At 35.2% G+C, this 25,000-nt stretch overlaps 1 protein-coding gene across 3 annotated transcripts in view; it reads right to left on the bottom strand.

Annotated features, from left to right (window-relative positions):
- Positions 1–8,384: 8,384 nt before the first annotated feature.
- The window catches only part of col8a2 (collagen, type VIII, alpha 2), a 378,648-nt gene continuing 362,032 nt past the window's right edge, over positions 8,385–25,000 (bottom strand). For all 3 annotated transcript variants that reach the window (XM_061982451.1, XM_061982453.1, XM_061982452.1), the window contains 2 exons: positions 19,323–19,505; positions 8,385–11,406 (listed from right to left, as the gene is read on the bottom strand). In XM_061982451.1, coding sequence (XP_061838435.1) covers positions 9,503–11,406; positions 19,323–19,485 — 2,067 coding nt within the window. In that variant the 5' untranslated portion in view covers positions 19,486–19,505 and the 3' untranslated portion in view covers positions 8,385–9,502. The remainder of the gene's footprint in view (positions 11,407–19,322; positions 19,506–25,000) is intronic.

Below are 25,000 nucleotides of genomic sequence, written 5' to 3'. Positions count from 1 at the left end.
ATATCCCCCATTTCCGCTATATAAACATTGGCATTACACGGTATGACGTCAGTTTATCAATGGGACTTTGAATTGGCTATCAAGCTGTACTGCACAGTGTGGAAGTGTGCTTCCATCTAGTGGATTTTATTAGAACTGCAACAATTCAAAATTTGCTTTTTTGTCGAGCAAGGGTGTCCAAACTTTTTCCACCAAGGGCTACATACTTAAAAAGCCAAAGTATGCGGGGGCATTTTGATATTTTTATTTATTTATAAAAAATGCTAAAACACATATGTATTTAACTTTGTGTCAGCTTTGTATTAATGGTGAATAATCACAATATTATTAATTATTAGAACATCTCAGCTTTTTCCTCATTACACCGATTTTTTTGGTCTTATTTCTTACATTTTGACTGTTTTTCCCTGTAAGAATAGAATAATAAAATAATTGTGTAACTGCATAACCTAGTGTGTCGAAAATTATGCCAGCACGAAAATATTAACGTTCAGGTACACATTTGTTTACTCACGTTTTTATTTTTCACATTTGTTAATTCATAATTTAGAATTATTTGTATTTTTTCCAATTAGCTCACTAAACTTTGTTTAAATCTTAATTTTTTTTATGTTGAATGCTTCTTATCTTATATGGACGTATCCTCGCTCATCCATGCGGACTGGACACTGGCCGAGAGTTGGTGGGCGGCCGAGGGTGGAGTCGGCTCTCTTGGTTGCTTTGTTGGGTCTGCTCCTCTCTCTGGCCGTGGTCCCCCCACCCACACTGTATATGTTTTTTTGTAGTTTTACTTTTGTGGCTGTGTGTAAAAGTGTCTGGTTGCATCAGCTCTGCTCTTTTAATGTCTTTAATGTCCTTTGTGTTCTTTGATGTTTCCCTCTTACACATGTTAATGTGTGCTATGGCTATGAGGCTTTTGTTTTCCATGGCCTCAGTCTGGACCCCCTCTCCAGGGGCCCAGGCTTAGACTGATTACCCCCCCCCCCAGCATTTACCTTTGTGTCTCACCTTTTTTGTAAGGGGTGCCGGAAGTTGGCAGACCCTTCAGCGATCCTGTTCTGTCTCCCTGTAATGATTGTCTGCTCTTGAATGGAATTGTGCTGAAAAACTTAATTTCCCTTTGGGGATTATTAAAGTATTTCTGATTCTGATTCTAATTGGGTGTTCTAACTTTTTCTGCATACATAACAAGCCAAAGTATGCGGGGGCATTTTGATATTTTTTTTTATTAATAAAAAATGCCAAAACACAAATGTATTCAAAGACTAAACTTTGTGTCAGCTTTGTAATATAGGTGAATAATCACATTATTATTATTAGAACATTACAGTTTTTTGCTCATTACATTCTGATTTTTTTTTTTGCTCTTATTTCTTACATTTTGACTGTTTTTTCCCCTGTAAGAATAGAATAATAGTAAACAGTGTGTCAAAAATGATGCCAGCACAAAAATATTAAAGTTCATGTACACATTTGTTTACTCGCATTGTTGTAATTTTTCAAATTCGTTAATTCATAATTTAGTATTATTTATATTTTTTCGATCAGCCCACTAAACTTTGTTTATATCTTTATTATTATTATTATTTTCATGCTGAATGCTTCTTATATTTTAGATCAGGGGTGTCAACATTTTTTCCACCAAGGGCCGCGGACTGAAAAGTCAAGCATGCGGGGGTCATTTTGATATTTTTTTAATTGAAAAATAAAATGGTAAAACCAGATATTCAAATATAAATATATATACACTTTAGGTCAGGAAAAAACACACAGGCTATTTCATCCCTACAAGCCTGTTTCACAGATTTCTTTGCTCTTCAGGGGGGTTCAACGGTTGCCCTGTTCTTCAGGGGAGTTTTAACTGCAAAACAGGCTTGTAGGGATAACATAGCCCTCTGTGTTTTTGTTTAACTCCCCTGAATAGCAGGGAAACCTGCAAAAAAGGCTTGTAGGAATGAAATAGTCTGTTTTTTTTAACTCCCTTGAAGAGCAGGGAAACCTGCGAAACAGGCTTGTAGGGATGAAATAGCCTCTGTGTTTTTTTATAACTCGCCCGAAGAGCAGGGAAACCCGCGAAACAGGCTTGTAGGGAGGAAATAGTCTCTGTTTTTTTAAATAACTCCCTTGAAGAGCAGGGAAACCTGCTAAACAGGCTTATAGGGATGAAATAACCTCTGTGTTTTTTAAACTCCCCTGAAGAGCAGGGAAACCTGTGAAACAGGCTTGTAGGCATGAAATAGCCTCTGTGTTTTTTGTAACTCCCCTGAAGAGCAGGGAAACCTGCTAAACAGGCTTGTAGGGATAAAATAGCCTCTGTGTTTCTGTTTAACTCCCCTGAAGAGCAGGGAAACCTGCGAAACAGGCTTGTAGGGATTAAATAGCCTCTGTGTTTGTGTTTAACTCCCCCGAAGAGCAGGGAAACCTGCGAAACAGGCTTGTAGGGATGAAATAGCTTCTGTATTTTTTAAACTCCCCTGAAGAGCAGGGAAACCTGCGAAACAGGCTTGTAGGCATGAAATAGCCTCTGTATTTTTTTTTATAACTCTCCTGAAGAGCAGGGAAACCTGCGAAACAGGCTTGTAGGGATGAAATAGCCTCTGTATGTTTTTTTTTTAACTCCCTTGAAGAGCAGGGAAACCTGCGAAACAGGCTTGTAGAGATGAAATAGCCTGTGTTTTTTCCTGACCTCACGTATATCCCACCCTACCCCGGTATTGAACACTGTATAACGGATAAACCATAGTAAACTCGAATATATATATATATATATATATATATATATAAAGTTAAAGTTAAAGTACTAATGTTTGTCACACACACACGAAGTGTGGCGAAATTATTCTCTGCATTTGACCCTTGATCACCCCCTGGGAGGTGAGGGGAGAAGTGAGCAGCAGCGGTGGCCACGCCCGGGAATCATTTTTGGTGATTTAACCCCCAATTCCAACCCTTGATGCTGAGTGTCAAGCAGGGAGGTAATATATATATATATATATATATATATATATATATATATATATATATATATATATATATACTACAATATTTGTTTAAACATTGCAGCTTTTTCTCATTGCATTATTATTTTTTTTGCTCTTTTTTTCTTACATTTTCACTTTTTCCCCGACAGACTAAACACAAAGTTTCAATATTTGTCGTCGTTTCAAGGTTGGTGGAAAAAACATGGCTGACATCCACTAAAAGGAGCTGGACTTGAAACTATTGAAAAGCAAAATGAATCTTTTTCAAGTGTCATTCTATGTGGATGTAACATAACACACACTGAAAGCAGACACACATACCAGAAGGCCTTTATTGATGTGATATCAATACAAATCAAGTACTTGTAGATTTTCAATAGGCAGAAAAAAAACAATTTTCAAAAAAAAAAGAAAGAAAGAGTGCATTTTATACCAGAATTATATTGCGCAAAAGTCCGCCTTGTGTGGAAAGAAAGAGAAAACAAAAGTAGATACATTCCACAAATAATAACATCTTCACAAATATCCTTTAGGCACATAATACTAAGTACATGTAAAATAATGCTCGTTAAATATAATCATCTATTATTCATACCTTCTTGGCTTCGCTGGCGGCGGTTTTGGCGTCCCTATTAAATTACAATAAATGTATAAATATCCTCCTTCATTTCTTGTGCAAACGGGATTGTATATTTAATAAATGTCACTAAAAAACAAACACATCCCTTAAAAAGACAGAGGAAATCGCTTTTGTCGAGCCGGACGGCGAATAACGTTCATTTCAAAAAGGGGCATAAGGAATAAACAGGAGTATGCAAAACGGGCGCAAATATGCCGACTGCTAATGTGCATCTGTCAACACAGCAGCACCAAGTCATGTTGTTTATACACGTTGCTATGGTTACCCTGCCGCCCGAGGCCTGCACTGGTGTCCAAGAAAAAGGCGACATGAGCGGCCTTGAAGTCTGGCGTCACAAAACACGATAAATAGTGTTGCATTTATGTGGTGAAACACTGATCAGGTCTTAATATCTGCATCTATTCCATATTTGGACTAGTCACACTTGTTCACCTTCCAAAACATCTTGGCTGAGATGACACAGAATGATTGCACACGTGTGATGTCATCAAGTCGTGATGAGTCAGACGACCCCTCAGCGTGGAGGGATGGATGGCGTGCACCTGTGACTTTAACAAACAAAGCAAACAGCCGATGCCAAACCGCCTTTATCAGGAAGCGCTTCCTTGGCCGCACATGGCACAGGTGGCACTAAAAGAGCGGCGTACCGCGTTGGACTTCGGTTTTGGTCCCCGTCTTGGATCCAAAAGGAACAAAGGAGAAGGAAAATGTTCCGAGGTTTGGGATTGATTTTTATAGGGACAAAAAAGGTTTCATTCATTCATACATACATACATAAATACATGTACACACATACATACATACATATGTATGTACATACGTACATACATACATATATACATACATAAATACATGTACATACATACATACATTCATACGTATGTACATACGTAAGTACATACATATATACATACATACATACATACATACATACATACATACACTCATACGTACGTACGTACGTACGTACGTACATCCATATATACATACATACACACATACGTACGTACGTACATCCATACATACATACATACGTACCTACACATATACGTACATACACACGTATGTACATACATACATATATACATACATAAACACATACATACGTACGTACATACATACATACATGCATACGTACATATATATACATACATAGGTGCATACATACATACATATGAACATACATACATACATACATACGTATATACATAAACACGTATGTACATACGTACATGCATATATACATACATACACACATATGTACGTACATAATTTCTTAGTTTGTACTCTGCCACGCACTGTCAAGTGTGTGCCTTTCCAAATCATGTCCAACCAAGTACACACAACACACACACACATATATATATATATATACGTATGTATATATATATATATTTATATTCATATATATATGTATGTGTGTGAAAAAAAATCACAAGACTATTTCATCTCTACAGGCCTGTTTCATGAGGGGGGGTACCCTCAATCATCAGGAGATTTTTCACACATACAATCTCCTGATGATTGAGGGTACCCCCCCTCATGAAACAGGCCTGTAGAGATGAAATAGTCTTGTGATTTTTTTTCCCACACATACATATATTGCGCTCTACTACGGTATCGAGCACTATTTTTTGGATAACATTATTAAGACATATATATATATATATATATATATATATATATATATATATATACACATAAGTACATACATATACACATAAGTACATACATATATACATACATACACACATACGTACGTACGTACATCCATACATACATACATACATACGTATGTACATACGTACGTACATACATACATACATACACACATACGTACGTACATATATACATACATACGTACCTATATATATACATACATACGTATGTACATATATACATACATACATACGTACATACATATATACATACATAAACACATACATACATACGTACATACATGCATGCATACGTACATATATACGTACATACATACATACATACATACATACATACATATGTACATACACACGTATGTACATAAATACATACATACATACACACGTGTACATACGTACATGCATATATACATACATACATACACACATATGTACGTACATAATTTCTTAGTTTGTACTCTGCCATGCACTGTCAGGTGTTTGCCTTTCCAAATCATGTCCAACCAAGTACACACACACACACACACACACACACACACACACACACACACACACACACACACACACACACACATATATATATATATATATATATATATATATATATATATATATATATATATATACATTCAGATATATATATGTATATATACATATATATATATATACATACATAAAGTACATATATATATACATACATTAATATATATATATATATATATACATACATACATACAGTACATATATATATACATACATTAATATATATATATATATACATACATACAGTACATATATATATATACATACATTAATATATATATATACATACATACACACACACACACACACACACACACACACACACACACACACACACACATATATATATATATATATATATATATATGTTTGTTCACCCTGTGAGAACATGCAATTGTGTTTATCTTTAAAACCAAACAGGTCCTTAGGTTTTTGAAGGGCCATTGATGTTTTAAATCATTCAAATATTGTTATGTTTTGTGAACGTATACTAATGTAAAACAGTGACATTCTTTGATCAAAGGCCCTAAAGGGTTAAAAAACATTACATTTTTGGTATTTTTATTTTCGGGCTAAAGTTGATGGAGATATTTGAGCAGAAAGAAATAAAAAAAAATACGAGTATGTCTTTTGAAATATGTATGTATGTTTTGTTTGGCTTGGGGAGTATTGTTGAATAACTGTCAGGCTATGAAATGTAAAATGAAAATAAAATCCATCCATCCATCCATTTACTACCACTTGTCCCTTTCTGGGTCGTGGTGGGTGCTGGAGCCTATCTCAGCTGCATTTGGGCGTAAGGCGGGGTACACCCTGGACAAGTCGTATCCATGCATAAAGAGACACACACATACAGCTAGTGAGTGTGCCACACACTCACAGAGGTGTCATTGACCCATCACTACTGCAAAGCATGCTGGGATTTATCGTCACGGAGCGCCGACAAGAGTTATTATTATTGTTGTTGCACCTCAGGAACACATCTAAGTGTTGCACAACCTGCTGGCCCCTCACTCCCTTTTCTTTCCCCCTTTCTTTTTTTAGACACCAGAAGTATTTCCGCAAGCCGTGCGCTGGGGAACACTAAAGATCTTCTACTCCGATCCATAAATTCCTCCTTTCTTCAGCACCAAATAAACACAATCTGCATTTATTTTCTGTCTGCTTGTGATTCTCTTTGCTGTAAACAATGAATACTGCTCAAATTAGATTGCTTTTGTTGGGATACTTCAGGAAATAAATTAAGTAGGAAACGACAAAAGAAACAATTTATTCGCCCAAATTGAGAGAGAAGGCGAGCGAGCGTGAACAAACTGATCATGTGATCGTTAAAGGAATGTTGTCTTTTCTGATTGAGTCGGATACTCCTGTGGAATCTTTGGGCACCTCACCCAAACGATTCGATTCAGAACCAATTCTCCATTTAACACGATTCTTGATTCAAACCGATTCTCGCAATGTTTTATTTGGTATAATAATGAATAATAGTACAAAACCTGCCTTTTGTTGCTGATGTAAGACGTATACACGCAGCGAGTTAGCATGGAAATGGCATAAAAATGTATTTTTGAAAATGTACTTAAAATAAATAAAAAATTAAAAAATAAAAATATTGCAAAAAAAAAAAATAGAATTTTGAAAATTTTGAATTAATTTAGAATCGGAATAAATATGTATTTATAAATATATAAATGGTGTGAGATGGCCTAAAAAGTTATTTTTAAAAAATCGATAAAAAAAAAAAGGCAAAAACAAAACAATTGAAAAAAAAAAAACAATAATTAAATTTGAGAAAATTATGAATCGTAATATATATATATATATATATATATATATATATATATATATATATATATATATATTTGCATATATATATATATATGAATGATTTATTATACCATATATATATATTTATACATATGTATATAAAAAAAATATATATATATATATATATATATATATATATATATATATATATATTTGGTATAAAAAAATATTATTTATTATACCAAATATATATATATATATATATATATTTATATATATATATATATATATATATATATATATATATATATATATATATATATATATATATATATATATATATATATATATTTATATATTTGTATATACATATATATATGAAAAATATATTATTATTTATTATACCAAACATATATATATATATATATATATATATATTGATATATTTGTATATACATATATATATGAAAAATATATTATTATTTATTATACCAAATATATATATATATAGTATAATAAATAATGTTAAAAAAACTCATTTTGGTTGCTGATGTAAGACGTATACACACAGCAAGTAAGCATGGAGATGGCCTAAAAAGACGACTTAGAATCGGAATAAATATATATATATATATATATATATATATATATATATATATATATATATATATATATAGTTCTGTATGTCTATATGTGCTAGTATGTATCAATATGTGTGTGTGTGTATATATATATATATATATATATATATATATATATATAAATGGTGTGAGATGGCCTAAAAACGTATTTTAAAAAAATTGATAAAAAAAATTAAAAAAAATTGGTAAAAACAAAACAATTGCAAAAACAAAAACAAAAAATACAAAATAGATTTTTGAAAATTATGATTTGGAATAAATATTTATATATATTTTACATATATATAAATGGTGTGAGCTCGCACACAATTTTTGATACGTCTGTTCGCGGAGTTCGCTACGTTGTGGGAATCTTTGGGCACTTCACGGTTCCGATTCTTGGGGTGAAGATTCGATTCGGAATCAATTCTTGATTTAACACTGTCCTTGATTCAAACCGATTCTCCCAATTTTTTATTTGGTATAAAAATGAATATTGTTACAAAACCTCCTTTTGGTTGTTGTATGACGTACACACGCAGCGAGTTAGCATGGAGATGGCCTAAAAACGTCTTCATTCTTAATACATATATATGAATATATATGGAAATAATAATGCATTTTTTTAAATTCTTAATTGATTTAGAATCGAAATAAATAACAATCGCGGTTTAGAGGAGAGTTGATTTTTCCGAGCCCGCCTAGTTGTGAGTGACAGTGAGTTGGATGTGTACCCGTTGTTGTGACCGAGTGAATCTATGCAAGGTGTATCAAGTTCATTTCTGACCGTGTCTTGGGAAAAATAAACAGCGGTGACGACCTAAAGATAAATATTCAAAGAGTGTACATTTTCTTAAGACCAATTCTGATGTTTTGGAGAGGGCGAGGGCGTGGCTTCATTGGCAAAAAAAAAGTGACCGTGGAGTTCAAACGTAGCCTAAAATCATCACAGGTCCCCTTTAATGAGAAACTGAACTCAAAGGACAAAGACACTGAACAGTTTTTTGTGTACTTACAATTTGTGGATGCTAAATATGTCACCGCCAGGTCTTTGGGGACTTGCACCGCCACTTTTTGAACACTTGGCGCACTAATAAGGCAATAATTCACAGACAAATAAAACTCCTCCGTCTTCTAAAGGGTTCTTCCGTGGCTGCAAGGAGACGCAAAGGACGACTAAAAAAAACGCTGCGACGGACAGTTTTTCGTGACGGCTGCAAGTATTTTCCTAGGCTTTGGTCCTTGGACCGTGCAGGACCCGAGGGAGCAGGGTTATGTGGGACAGAGCAGGAACCCTGAGAAGGAGGAGTGGATGTACTTGGTGGCGTAGAGACCGTTGGCCTGATCCGAGGGCATCTGGACCCAGACCTGGTCGCCCTCCTTCAGCTCCAGGACGGCGCTGCCGGAGGCCTGGTCCATGTAGCCCTTCTTGTACTCGTCGTAGGTGTAGGTGGCGGGCACATTGTTCTTGTACAGGGCCACCCACAGGCTGGTGCCCTTCACGTGCACGTGGTAGGCAAAGTAGTAGACGCCGGACAGCGGGGCAGTAAAGATCCCCGTGGAGAGACTGTAGGCGTTCTGCCCGTTGTACAGAGTCTTGTCGAACATGATGGGCATGCCGGAGGGAGGGAAGTGCTTGGTGAGGAGGGCGGTGAAGGCCGGCGCTAAGGAGGCGGAGAGCGGGACTTGACTGAATGCCGGTCCCTTACGGTCTCCCGGTACCTCACCCCCTTCCAGCTGAGAACTCGTTGGACCCGCCACGACTGTTTGGCCGTTGCCCGCAGGACCCGGGGCTCCCGGAGGACCAGGGGGACCAGGGTTGCCGTTAAGTCCGGAAGGGCCTGGTTTCCCCGGGGGGCCTTGTGGACCTATCGGTCCTTTCTCGCCCAATTTACCCAGTCCGGGAAGTCCTGGGAATCCAGGCTCACCCTTCAAGCCCGGGGCCCCCTGAGGCCCCATGGGACCCATAGGTCCCTGAAGACCGGGGATGCCTGACTGACCTCTGGGGCCAGGTGTACCCATAAATCCTGGCTCGCCTTTGGACCCTGGACCACCGGTCAGCCCGGGATTACCCGGTAAACCGATATGTCCTGCTTCACCTTTGGGCCCGGGTTTTCCGATTGCTCCATTTGGCCCAGGTAGGCCTTTGTCCCCGGGAATACCAGCTTTTCCTGGGTTCCCATTGGGACCTTGATCACCTCTGAGGCCTGGCAGCCCCGGAGGGCCCTGGGGGCCAAGTTCTCCCTTATGTCCGGGTATACCATGTTTTCCTGGGAGTCCCATTGGGCCGTGAAGACCAGGAGGGCCTGGTTGTCCATCAAGACCTGGTTCTCCAATAAGGCCTACCATTCCTTGTTCTCCTTTTTCTCCAGGAAGACCAGGCAGCCCGCTATGGCCCTTTTCTCCTTTTGGTCCATTCAGACCAGGTTTTCCATAGCCTGGCGTACCATGAAATCCCGGCGGACCCCTCAGCCCTTGCTCGCCTTTTGGGCCTAAGAGACCCGGTGCTCCTGGCAATCCATCGATTCCAGGCTTTCCTATCCCCACAGGACCTGGTTGACCTTGTAGCCCTGGAGGTCCGACCTCTCCTGGTTCCCCTCGATCCCCTGGAAGTCCCTGATCACCTTTGGCGCCGTACAGCCCAGGCAAACCTTTTGGTCCAGGTTTACCAATGCCTGTAAGACCGGGTGGTCCCGTACTACCCTTGAGCCCAGGGGCACCTCTCAAACCAGGAGGACCTGGAGTCCCGTTTCCATTCTCACCCTTAAGGCCGCGCTCACCCGTTGAGCCAGAGGTGCCTTTTAATCCTGGTTCTCCCCTGGAGCCAGGCGGGCCTCTGATGCCTGGAAGTCCAGGTTTCCCATTAAGAGACAGGCCAGAGGGGCCTGGGAGTCCCGGCTGCCCTGGTTGACCCCTGGGGCCTGGTTCACCGCGAGGGCCGACCTCGCCGTTGTGTCCGGACATGCCCTTTGGCCCCATCTTTCCTGGTAATCCCGGAAGTCCTGGTTTACCGATTCCTGGAAAGCCAGGGGGGCCCTGAGGACCTGGCTGTCCATTGAGGCCCGGGTTCCCTAGTCCAGGTTTTCCTGGTTGCCCTGGTGGTCCAGGGGGACCTCTTGGTCCTGGTTTTCCTTGGGGTCCTGGCTCCCCCTTCACATCTAACATGGGTGGCATGTCTAAAAAAACAAAACAGAAACATGTTTAAAATTTCAGTTCATGAGGAAAAAAAAAATCATACTCTTTTAAATGTATGCTCTCATGATATATATATATATATATATATATATATATATATATATATATATATATATATACGCATACATACACACACACACATATATATATATATATATATATATATATATATATATATATATACGCATACATACACACACACACATATATATATATATATATATATATATATATATATATATATGTCTTAATAAGGTTATCCAAAAAATAGTGCTCGATACCGTAGTAGAGCGCAATATATGTATGTGTGGGAAAAAAATCACAAGACTATTTCATCTCTACAGGCCTGTTTCATGAGGGGGGGTACCCTCAATCGTCAGGAGATTTTAATGGGAGCATTCGCATACCATGGTTTATATAGGGCACAGAGTGGGTGGGTACAGGCTGGCCTAGGGGCGTGGTGATTGGCTCATGTGTTACCTAGGAGGTGTTTCCGTCTATGGCGGCATGTTGTTACAATTTCGCTGCGCTTGTTGAGGGATGACAGGTCTGGACGGTAAATAATAAACAGTTTCTCTTTCAAGCATAGGTTGCATCTTTTATTACCACTATTGTAAGGTGTGCTGGATGCAAGAATTTGCCATGTTATTGAATATTCAACATTATTGTCTTTGAGGTCCCAAATTTGTTTGCTGAGTTCTGTGGTATTTCGCAGGTTTTTGTTCCTGAAAGAAGCCTTGTGATTGTTCCATCTGGTTTTGAATTCAAAGACAATAATGTTGAATATTCAATAACATGGCAAATTCTTGCATCCAGCACACCTTACAATAGTGGTAATAAAAGATGCAACCTATGCTTGAAAGAGAAACTGTTTATTATTTACCGTCCAGACCTGTCATCCCTCAACAAGCGCAGCGAAATTGTAACAACATGCCGCCATAGACGGAAACACCTCCTAGGTAACACATGAGCCAATCACCACGCCCCTAGGCCAGCCTGTACCCACCCACTCTGTGCCCTATATAAACCATGGTATGCGAATGCTCCCATTAAAATCTCCTGACGATTGAGGGTACCCCCCCTCATGAAACAGGCCTGTAGAGATGAAATAGTCTTGTGATTTTTTTCCCACACATACATATATATATATATATATATATATATATATATATATATATATATATATATATATATATATATGACCCTGGATCTCAGGAAACAGAGTGGACCGACACCAGCAGATGACATGGCACCCCAAACCATCACTGATGGTGGAAACTTTACACTTCCCGCTGGTCAGCAGCGGGAAGCATGAAGTGCTCTAAAACTTGCTGGTAGACGGCTGCGTTGACCCTGGATCTCAGGAAACAGAGTGGACCGACACCAGCAGATGACATGGCACCCCAAACCATCACCTGTATATATATATATATATATATATATATATATATATATATATATATATATATATATATATATACATACAGGTAAAAGCCAGTAAATTAGAATATTTTGAAAAACTTGATTTATTTCAGTAATTGCATTCAAAAGGTGTAACTTGTACATTATATTTATTCATTGCACACAGACTGATGCATTCAAATGTTTATTTCATTTAATTTTGATGATTTGAAGTGGCAACAAATGAAAATCCAAAATTCCGTGTGTCACAAAATTAGAATATTACTTAAGGCTAATACAAAAAAGGGATTTTTAGAAATGTTGGCCAACTGAAAAGTATAAAAATGAAAAATATGAGCATGTACAATACTCAATACTTGGTTGGTGCTCCTTTTGCCTCAATTACTGCGTTAATGCGGCGTGGCATGGAGTCGATGAGTTTCTGGCACTGCTCAGGTGTTATGAGAGCCCAGGTTGCTCTGATAGTGGCCTTCAACTCTTCTGCATTTTTGGGTCTGGCATTCTGCATCTTCCTTTTCACAATACCCCACAGATTTTCTATGGGGCTAAGGTCAGGGGAGTTGGCGGGCCAATTTAGAACAGAAATACCATGGTCCGTAAACCAGGCACGGGTAGATTTTGCGCTGTGTGCAGGCGCCAAGTCCTGTTGGAACTTGAAATCTCCATCTCAGCAGCAGGAAGCATGAAGTGCTCTAAAACTTGCTGGTAGACGGCTGCGTTGACCCTGGATCTCAGGAAACAGAGTGGACCGACACCAGCTGGACTGCTGCTGAGTGGTCCAAAGTCATGTTTTCTGACGAAAGCAAATTTTGCATTTCCTTTGGAAATCGAGGTCCCAGAGTCTGGAGGAAGACAGGAGAGGCACAGGATCCACGTTGCCTGAAGTCTAGTGTAAAGTTTCCACCATCAGTGATGGTTTGGGGTGCCATGTCATCTGCTGGTGTCGGTCCGCTCTGTTTCCTGAGATCCAGGGTCAACGCAGCCGTCTAGCAGCAAGTTTTAGAGCACTTCATGCTTCCCGCTGCTGACCTGCTCTATGGAGATGGAGATTTCAAGTTCCAACAGGACTTGGCGCCTGCACACAGCGCAAAATCTACCCGTGCCTGGTGTACGGACCATGGTATTTCTGTTCTAAATTGGCCCGCCAACTCCCCTGACCTTAGCCCCATAGAAAATCTGTGGGGTATTGTGAAAAGGAAGATGCAGAATGCCAGACCCAAAAACGCAGAAGAGTTGAAGGCCACTATCAGAGCAACCTGGGCTCTCAAAACACCTGAGCAGTGCCAGAAACTCATCGACTCCATGCCACGCCGCATTAACGCAGTAATTGAGGCAAAAGGAGCTCCAACCAAGTATTGAGTATTGCACATGCTCATATTTTTCATTTTCATACTTTTCAGTTGGCCAACATTTCTAAAAATCCCTTTTTTGTATTAGCCTTAAGTAATATTCTAATTTTGTGACACACGGAATTTTGGATTTTCATTTGTTGCCACTTCAAATCATCAAAATTAAATGAAATAAACATTTGAATGCATCAGTCTGTGTGCAATGAATAAATATAATGTACAAGTTACACCTTTTGAATGCAATTACTGAAATAAATCAAGTTTTTCAAAATATTCTAATTTACTGGCTTTTACCTGTATATATATATATATATATATATATATATATATATATATATATATATATATATATATATATATATATATATTATATGTGTGTGTATATATATATATATATATATATATATATATATTATATGTGTGTGTATATATATATATATATATATATATATATATATATATATATATATATATATATATATACACACATATATACACACATATTGATACATACTAGCACATATAGACATACAGACCTATATATATATATATATATATATATATATATATATATATATATATATATATATGTATATATATATATATATATATATATATATATATATATATATATATATATATATATATATGTGTATATATGTATATACATACATACATATATACTTATATATGTTTTTAGCAAATAAAGCAATATTAATTTAAAAGTGTATCCATATAGGAAATAAATTAACTGATAAATAAATAGAAAAATAAATAAATAAATACATCGATAATTAAATAACTGAATACAAATAGTAAACAATAGAAAATTAATTAATAAAAATAATAAAAATAAATAAATATATGAATAGATAAAGAAATAATAAATAAATAAATAAAAATACATATTAAAATAAAAGTGTATCCATATAGGAAATAAATTAATTGATAAATATATAAATAAATAAATAAATACATCGATAATTACATAAATGAATACAAATTAGTAAACAATAGAAAATTTATTAATAAAAATAATAAAAATAAATACATATATGAATAGATAAAGAAATAATAAATAAATAAATAAAAATAAAAAATAAAATAAAAGTGTATCCATTTAAGCTAATATTTATGAGTAACTATGAATCATATTAATGAATAGACCAGTGGTTCTTAACCTGGGTTCGATTGAACCCTAGGGGTTCGGTGAGTCGGGCTCAGGGGTTCGGCGGAGGTCAAAACACACCCGACTCATCGTGTAAATACAAACTTCTCCCTATCGGCGTATTACGGATACGGCAACAGCTGACTGATTTGCAGGTGTGTAATTTGTTGTGAGTTTATGCACTCTGTTGGTTTTGTTGTTTGAACAACTACTCAGTGGCCTAGTGGTTAGAGTGTCCGCCCTGAGATCGGTAGGTTGTGAGTTCAAATCCCGGCCGAGTCATACCAAAGACTATAAAAATGGGACCCATTACCTCCCTGCTTGGCACTCAGCATTAAGGGTTGGAATTGGGGGTTAAATCACCAAAATGATTCCCAGGCGCGGCCACCGCTGCTGCCCACTGCTCCCCTCACCTCCCAGGGGGTGATCAAGGGTGATGGGTCAAATGCAGAGAATAATCTCGCCACACCTAGTGTGTGTGTGACAATCATTGGTACTTTAACTTTAACTTTATGTTCGTGCACGGTTCATTTTATGCACCAGTAATAAAACATGGTAACACTTTAGTATGGGGAACATATTCACCGTTAATTAGTTTCTTATTAACATGCAAATTAGTAACATATTGGCTCTCAACTAGTCATTATTAAGTACTTATTCATGCCTTATTTGGCATGGCCTTATTATAACCCTAACCAAATAACTCTAAATTAAGTCTTTATTCCTTAGAATATGTTCCCCTAGTGTCCAAATAACTCTAAATTAAGTCTTTGTTACTTAGAATATGTTCCCCATACTAAAGTGTTACCAAAAACATATAACTTTGTCTTGAATTTGAAAAAAAAAACATTTTATTTTTCACTAAAGAAGGGTTCGGTGAATGCGCATATGAAACTGGTGGGGTTCGGTACCTCCAACAAGGTTAAGAACCACTGGAATAGACCATGTCAAGCAAAATACTTTAATTTTTCATGTTATAGTTATTTGTTTTTATCAGAACTATATGTCAGCTTATTAACATTGCATTTATCTGTTGTCACGGTTACCGTCTTCAGTTGTCATATTTACACAAATTCCACCTTTGCATTTAAGCAAGGCATGTACTTTACCTTGAGGCATGTATTCTACATGTACAGTATGCCTAAATACCAAGCATGCATTCAATCACGCTTCTACCGGCAGTTGAGACATGAATATATTTTTGAAAGATGACAAAAATATTTAATTCAATCATTTGCATAAGTCTGCCAGTCATTTTATGTAACGTGTCACAGTTTGCATTGAATGCATCACATGTGTTGTCCACTTGTAGCCAGCAAGTGGCAGTAAAAGCTAAATATCAGCCTTTTTTTTTTCTTTCCCCAACACACTTTTCACATGGAATAACTTTTCAAAATAGACCTCAACCATATTTTAGAATTTAAAATCAATGATTCAAGTCGAGGTTTGGATAGAAATGGCAAACAGAGTGTCTCTGAATAACAACTCCACATGACAGCTTTTGCATGGTTTTCCTATGTGTGTGAAAATATTTATATAAATACACATATCTAATATATAATTAATTTTAAGATTTCTAAAAAGCAAGCACAATTCTTAAAAACAATGTAATACATTTTTTTAAATAAAAAATACATTTTAATATTCTTAAAAAATAAGTAATATTTAAGAGATAATGGTGGTAATTCTCAAAAAAAATAAAAAAAATATATATATATTTTACAATTTATGAAAAATAAGTACAATTTAAAAAAAATATGGTGGTAATGCTAAAAAAAATGATAAAAAATGTAAATAAAAAAAACATTTTAAGATTGATCAAAAATAAGTACTATTTAAGAAATATGGTGGTAATTATAAAAAAAAAAAATATCTAATAAAACATTTAAACTAAAAATGTTTTTTAAGATTCTTCAAAAACAAGTAACATTTTAGAAATAATAGTGGTAATCCTTACAAAAAATAATATTATAATAAAAAATATTATTGTAAGATTTATAAAAAATAAGTAAAATTTCAGAAATAATGGTAATTCTTAAAAGCAATAATGTAATAAAAAAATTTGAATAAAAAAAAAGTAAGATTCTTAAAAATAAGTAAAAATTAAGAGCTAATGGTGGTAATTCTTAAAAAAAAAACAATACAATACAAACTTTTTTTTTAAAGATTTATAAAAAAAATAACTTCAATTGAAGAAATAATGGTGGTAATTCTTAAAAAAATAAAAAATAAAATAAACATTTTAAGATTCATCAAAAATAAGTACAATTCAAGAAAATATGGTGGTAATTCTTTAAAAAAAACTATGTAATAAAGCATTTAAAATAAAAATATATATTTTTAAGATGAATCAAAAATAAGTAACATTTAAAAAATAATGGTGGTAATTCTTACAAGAAACAATATAATAATAAAAAAAAAAATTTTAAGTTTTATTTTTTTTAAAAACTACAATTTTTTTAATTTTTTTAAAAAGTTTTATTAAAAAAAATAACTACATCCGAGTGGTTTCCCCAGTAACACTCCATAAACAAGATTATAGAAGAGTAGTATAATATAGAAGTAAATATTTATTTTGAGGGTTTTGTAAAAACATAGTCCAAGTAAAAAAAAAAAAGACTGATCCCATAGTTTTTGGCTGCTCAAAAGTCATGCGATTTGCTCCATGAGTGTCATAAATCCTCGTGTTTACTACTTTTTTTGTGCGTGTGAGTGACAGGACGAAAAGCTCTAATTTGCCCAAAGGCTAACGTTGTTTGTTTTCACTGGTGTCCACAAAGTTTTGATACATATACCGATGTTGGAGCTTTGCGTACTGGCCGTTACTGATATTGATCCCAAGCGATATCAGCAGGAATCATACGACTCATCCTTCTTGTATCATTTTCTAGTGTGGAATAATCACTTACCTTGTGATTATTGACCGTCTGGAATGGACTTTTAGTGTCTTTAAAGGGGACTTGAAAGAACTAGTCTTACCTATTGGTACCTGCACTTGTGTATTCGGGATCTGGAAAAAAGTTCTGAAAATGTGAACTCAAACCATGGAGACATGGCGGAGATGTTTATAAAACAATCTTGCCTTCTTTCATACTTCGTCCTAACGAGCCGTTCGGAATTTGCCCAATTTGGGAACGTCAGCGAATTATCCACACATGGTAGATATTTACCCAGAGTGCTTTGCGCGAATCCGCCAATAAGCTCCTTCTTTTTTGTTGTGGGGCAGACTGGCTCGTACATGCACGTGCATCACCCGCTGTTGCCTTTTCTAATACAAAGTAACGAATAGTTCTAACTTGCATCTGTCAGTAGACTCGCTATGGAAGCGCTAAAAACTACAACATTGTTTTATATCAATAGTTGATTGTACTTATTTGACTGATTTTTATTTATATATATTTTTTTAGTCTTATTTTATTTTATTAAACTTTTTGGGTGGGTGAAAAAAACAACATTTGATTTGGACTGTATTGTATTTTTGTTAACTGTTTTGTCCCAAAATTTCTAAAAACATAAAAAAATACAACATGGCAGACGGGCGGGGAGACGCAGTCGAAGTGGAGGCACGTAAAGAGGACCGCCATCCTGAAGAGACGGACATAAAGCGGCTTGAAGTAATTGCAAGTAATTGTTTTTGGCGACACCTAGTGGTCATAATAATTCATTAAGTTAAGGTCAAGATGCAGTAAGTTGAATCATACGGACACGTTTGTTACTGGATACCTTCTAATATGCCTTGTAAACTGAGTTTGTGTCAGTAACATGCAAATATACAAATGTGATGTTTTACACTGTAATATTGTTTAATTAAGGACACTTACTATATTGTCTAGCTTGTGTGTTATTGTGTGCTTAGCTGTTGTGTAGTTCCTTGGAGCCTAAAAGACCAACCCTGTGGGCCTCTTGGAGGACATTTAGATGAAAAGTGCCCATCAAGTGTTGACATGTGGTTACTCACCAACGTAATGCCCCTTGCCCTCTCTGAACGGGGGTCCGACGGGCCCTTTCATCATGGGCTGCATGTACTTCATGTGCGGCATGGGGGGGTACCCTCCGGCAAGAACGTGACCCCCCAGCATCAGGAGCGCGCAGACACAGGCCGGCAGCATGGTGGGCAGCATCCGATGTCACACACAAGGAACTGGACAAGGGAAAGACCAAAAGTCAATTACACTTCAACCAAAAGTCAATCATACTTCAACCAAAAGTCAATCATACTTCAACCAAAAGTCAATTATACTTCAACCAAAAGTCAATCATACTTCAACCAAAAGTCAATCATACTTCAACCAAAAGTCAATCAAACTTCAACCAAAAGTCTATTATACTGCAACCAAAAGTCAATCATATTTCAACCAAAAGTCAAATATGCATCAACAAAAATTATACTTCAATGAAAAGTCAATGAAACTTCAACCAAAAGTCAATCATACTTCAACCAAAAGTAAATTATACTTCAACCAAAAGTCAATCATACTTCAAACAAAAGTCAATCATACTTCAACCAAAAGTCAATTATACTTCAACCAAAATCTATTTTACTTCAACCAAAAGTCAATTAAACTTTAACCAAAAGTAAATTATGTTTCAACCAAAAGTCAATCATTCTTCAACTAAAAGTCAATTATACTTCAACCAACAGTCAATCATACTTCAACCAAAAGTCAATTATACTTCAATCAAAAGTCAATTATATTTCAACCAAAAGTCAATCATTGTTTAACTAAAAGTCAATCATACTTCAACCAAAAGTCAATCATACTTCAACCAATAGTCAATTATACTTCAATCAAAAGTCAATTATATTTCAATCAAAAGTCAATTATATTTCAACCAAAAGTCAATTATACTTAAACCAAAAGTCAATCATATTTCAACCAAAGGTCAATCACACTTCAACCAAAAGTCAAATATACTTCAACCAAAAGTCAATCATACTTCAACCAAAAGTCAATTATACTTCAACCAAAAGTCAATCATACTTCAACCAGAAGTCAATCATACTTCAGCCAAAGTCAATCATACTTCAACCAAAAGTCAATTATACTTTAACCAAAAGTCTATTTTACTTCAACCAAAAGTCAATTCAACTTTAACCAAAAGTAAATTATGTTTCAACCAAAAGTCAATCATTATTCAACTAAAAGTCAATTATACTTCAACCAACAGTCAATCATACTTCAACCAAAAGTCAATTATATTTCAACCAAAAATCAAATATACTTCAACGAAAAGTCAATTATACTTCAACCAACAGTCAATCATATTTCAGCCAAAAATCAAATATACTTCAACGAAAAGTCAATTATACTTCAACCAACAGTCAATCATACTTCAACCAAAAGTCAATCATACTTCAAACAAAAGTAAATTACACTTCAACCAAAAGTCAATCATTCTTCAAACAAAAATCAATTACACTTCAATCAAAAGTCAATTATATTTCTACCAAAAGTCAATCATAAGTCAACCAAAAGTCAATCATACTTCAACCAAAAGTCAATTATACTTCAACCAAAAGTCAATTACACTTCAACCAAAAGTCAATTACTTCAACCAAAAGTAAATTATACTTCAACCAACAGTCAATTACACTTAAACCAAAAGTCAATTATACTTCAACCAAAAGTCAATTATACTTCAACCAAAAGTCAATTATACTTCAACCAAAAGTTAGGTTTCATTGGTAAGAAAATCATCTCCAATTTGAAAGATTTTACCAGTAATACATCTCTTTTCCCATGAAGCTTTTCAATGTTGTGTTGTCTAACTCTAACAGTTTGATCACAGCACTTAGTCAAAGTCTAAGTCTAACAGTTTGATCACAGCACTTAGTGAAAGTCAAAGTCTTACAGTTTGATCACAGCACTTAGTCTAAGTCTAATAGTTTGATCACAGCACTTAGTCTAAGTCTAACAGTTTGATCACAGCACTTAGTCTAAGTCTAACAGTTTGATCACAGCATTTAGTCAAAGTCTAACAGTTTGATCACAGCACTTAGTCTAAGTCTAAGTCTAACAGTTTGATCACAGCACTTAGTGAAAGTCAAAGTCTTACAGTTTGATCACAGCACTTAGTCTAAGTCTAATAGTTTGATCACAGCACTTAGTCTAAGTCTAACAGTTTGATCACAGCACTTAGTCTAAGTCTAACAGTTTGATCACAGCATTTAGTCAAAGTCTAACAGTTTGATCACAGCACTTAGTCTAAGTCTAACAGTTTGATCACAGCACTTAGTCTAAGTCTAACAGTTTGATCACAGCACTTAGTCTAAGTCAAATAGTTTGATCACAGCACTTAGTCAAAGTCTAAGTCTAACAGTTTGATCACAGCACTTAGTCTAAGTCTAACAGTTTGATAACAGCCCTTAGTCTAAGTCAAACAGTTTGATCACAGCACTTAGTCAAAATCTAAGTCTAACAGTTTGATCACATCCCTTAGTCTAAGTCTAACAGTTTGATCACAGCACTTAGTCTAAGTCAAACAGTTTGATCACAGCACTTAGTCTAAGTCAAACAGTTTGATCACAGCACTTAGTCTAAGTCTAAGTCTAACAGTTTGATCACAGCACTTAGTTTAAGTCTAACAGTTTGATCACAGCACTTAGTCAAAGTCTAAGTCTAACAGTTTGATCACAGCTTACTTGCTTATGGCTGTCCATCGATTACGATGATGACGTTGCTCCAGTAATGGGTTATTGAGGGGGCTTTTGTATATGCCATTGCATGTGGCTGTGTAAGTAAGTAAAGTAAGCTAACAGTTTGATCACAGCCCTTAGTCTAAGTCTAACAGTTTGATCACAGCACTTAGTCTAAGTCTAACAGTTTGATCACAGCATTTAGTCAAAGTCTAAGTCTAACAGTTTGATCACAGCACTTAGTCTAAGTCTAACAGTTTGATCACAGCACTTAGTCTAAGTCAAATAGTTTGATCACAGCACTTAGTCAAAGTCTAAGTCTAACAGTTTGATCACAGCACTTAGTCTAAGTCTAACAGTTTGATCACAGCACTTAGTCTAAGTAAAACAGTGTGATCACAGCACTTAGTTTAAGTCTAACAGTTTGATCACAGCACTTAGTCAAAGTCTAAGTCTAACAGTTTGATCACAGCTTACTTGCTTATGGCTGTCCATCGATTACGATGATGACGTTGCTCCAGTAATGGGTTATTGAGGGGGCTTTCGTATATGCCATTGCATGTGGCTGTGTAAGTAAGTAAAGTAAGCTAACAGTTTGATCACAGCCTTTAGTCTAAGTCTAACAGTTTGATCACAGCACTTAGTCTAAGTCTAACAGTTTGATCACAGCACTTAGTCTAAGTCTAATAGTTTGATCACAGCACTTAGTCTAAGTCTAACAGTTTGATCACAGCACTTAGTCAATGTCTAACAGTTTGATCACAGCACTGAGTCTAAGTCTAACAGTTTGATCACAGCATTTAGTCTAAGTCTAACAGCTTGATCACAGCATTTAGTCTAAGTCTAACAGTTTGATCACAGTATTTAGTCTAAGTCTAACAGTTTGATCACAGTATTTAGTCTAAGTCTAACAGTTTGATCACAGCATTTAGCCTAAGTCTAACAGTTTGATCACAGCATTTAGTCTAAGTCTAACAGTTTGATCACAGTATGTAGTCTAAGTCTAACAGTTTGATCACAGCATTTAGTCTAAGTCTAACAGTTTGATCACAGTACTTAGTCTAAGTCTAAGTCTAACAGTTTGATCACAGCACTTAGTCTAAGTCTAACAGTTTGATCACAGCACTTAGTCAAAGTCTAAGTCTAACAGTTTGATCACAGCACTGAGTCTAAGTCTAACAGTTTGATCACAGTATTTAGTCTAAGTCTAACAGTTTGATCACAGCATTTAGTCTAAGTCTAACAGTTTGATCACAGCACTTAGTCTAAGTCCAACAGTTTGATCACAGCACTTAGTCTAAGTCTAAGTCCAACAGTTTGATCACAGTATTTAGTCTAAGTCTAACAGTTTGATCACAGCACACCAGGTAAACAAGTTCCTTGCACCAAAGCAGTCGCAGAGAACAAAGAAGTGTTGCCAACATAAGTGGATAAAAGTCAGGCTGACATCCATTAACCCTTCGTATGTTTGTGCACATTTTCCTTTTACTTTATGAACACGGAGTACATTGTGTTGTAACACCTCCATGTCCTTAAAGCGGGACGTGTCTTTTAACTAAACATTGGGCACATTTAACAACATTAGTTTCTATGGTCTGGTCGACCTCAGACTCCAAAGCAACTCTTCCCGAAGGAAAAAGGAAATATTTTGAACACCAGGATTTGCCATTCCCGCATGGCGTGTGAATACTTGAGGTGTGCAAGACGCCGATACGTGTGAGTGGAAGTGAAAAGGCTTGAATGTCCAGGATGAGTGGAAGTGAAGGTGTGAGTGGAGTGTGTGGGTGTTGGAACACTTCCAATCGCTCAAGAAATGTGGGATATGGGTTTGTATTTTGCCTATTCATTTTCAATGGGCAGAATATATATATATATAAATGCATGTATAAATACATACATACATTTATATATATATATATATATATATATATATATATATATATATATATATATATATATATATAGGTATATATATATATATATATATATATATATATATATATATATATATATAGGTATATATATATATATATATATATATATATATATATATATATATATATATATATATATATATATATATATATATGTATATATAGGTATATATATATATATATATATATATATATATATACAGTGTATATATATATATTTATATATATATATATACATATAAACGCATGTATACATACATAAATACATATATACACATATAAATACATATATAAAAGCATATATAAATACATACATACATATAAATATGCACACATATATACGCTTATATACATGTGTACACATACATACATATACATACATACATACATATATACACATACACATATATACATACATATATACATATATATATACACACACATATATACACACACACATATTTATACATATACATATATACACACACATTTATACATATACATATTTATACACACACATTTATACATATACATATATATACACACACACACACACACACACACACACACACACACACACACACACACACACACACACACATTTATACACACACATATATATACACAAACATATACATATACACACACCCACGCACATATATATACATATATAAATGCATATATGAATATATATATACACACATATATACATATATAATTGCATATTTAAATACAAACATAAATGCATATATAAATACATTCATACATATATACATATATACATAAATATATATATAAATGCATATATAAATATAATTATACACACATTTACACACACACATACATACATAAATGCATATATAAATATATATATACACACACATATATACATATATAATTGCATATTTAAATACAAACATAAATGCATATATAAATACATTCATACATATATACATAAATATATATATAAATGCATATATAAATATAATTATACACACATTTACACACACACATACATACATATATATTCACACACACACACACATATATATATATACAAATGCA

Source organism: Nerophis lumbriciformis, linkage group LG21 (genome assembly GCF_033978685.3).
Source record: "Nerophis lumbriciformis linkage group LG21, RoL_Nlum_v2.1, whole genome shotgun sequence".
Taxonomy (NCBI): Eukaryota; Metazoa; Chordata; class Actinopteri; order Syngnathiformes; family Syngnathidae; genus Nerophis; species Nerophis lumbriciformis.
The sequence above is the reverse complement of the archived record's forward strand: the minus strand, read 5'-3'. Positions and strand labels throughout refer to the sequence as shown.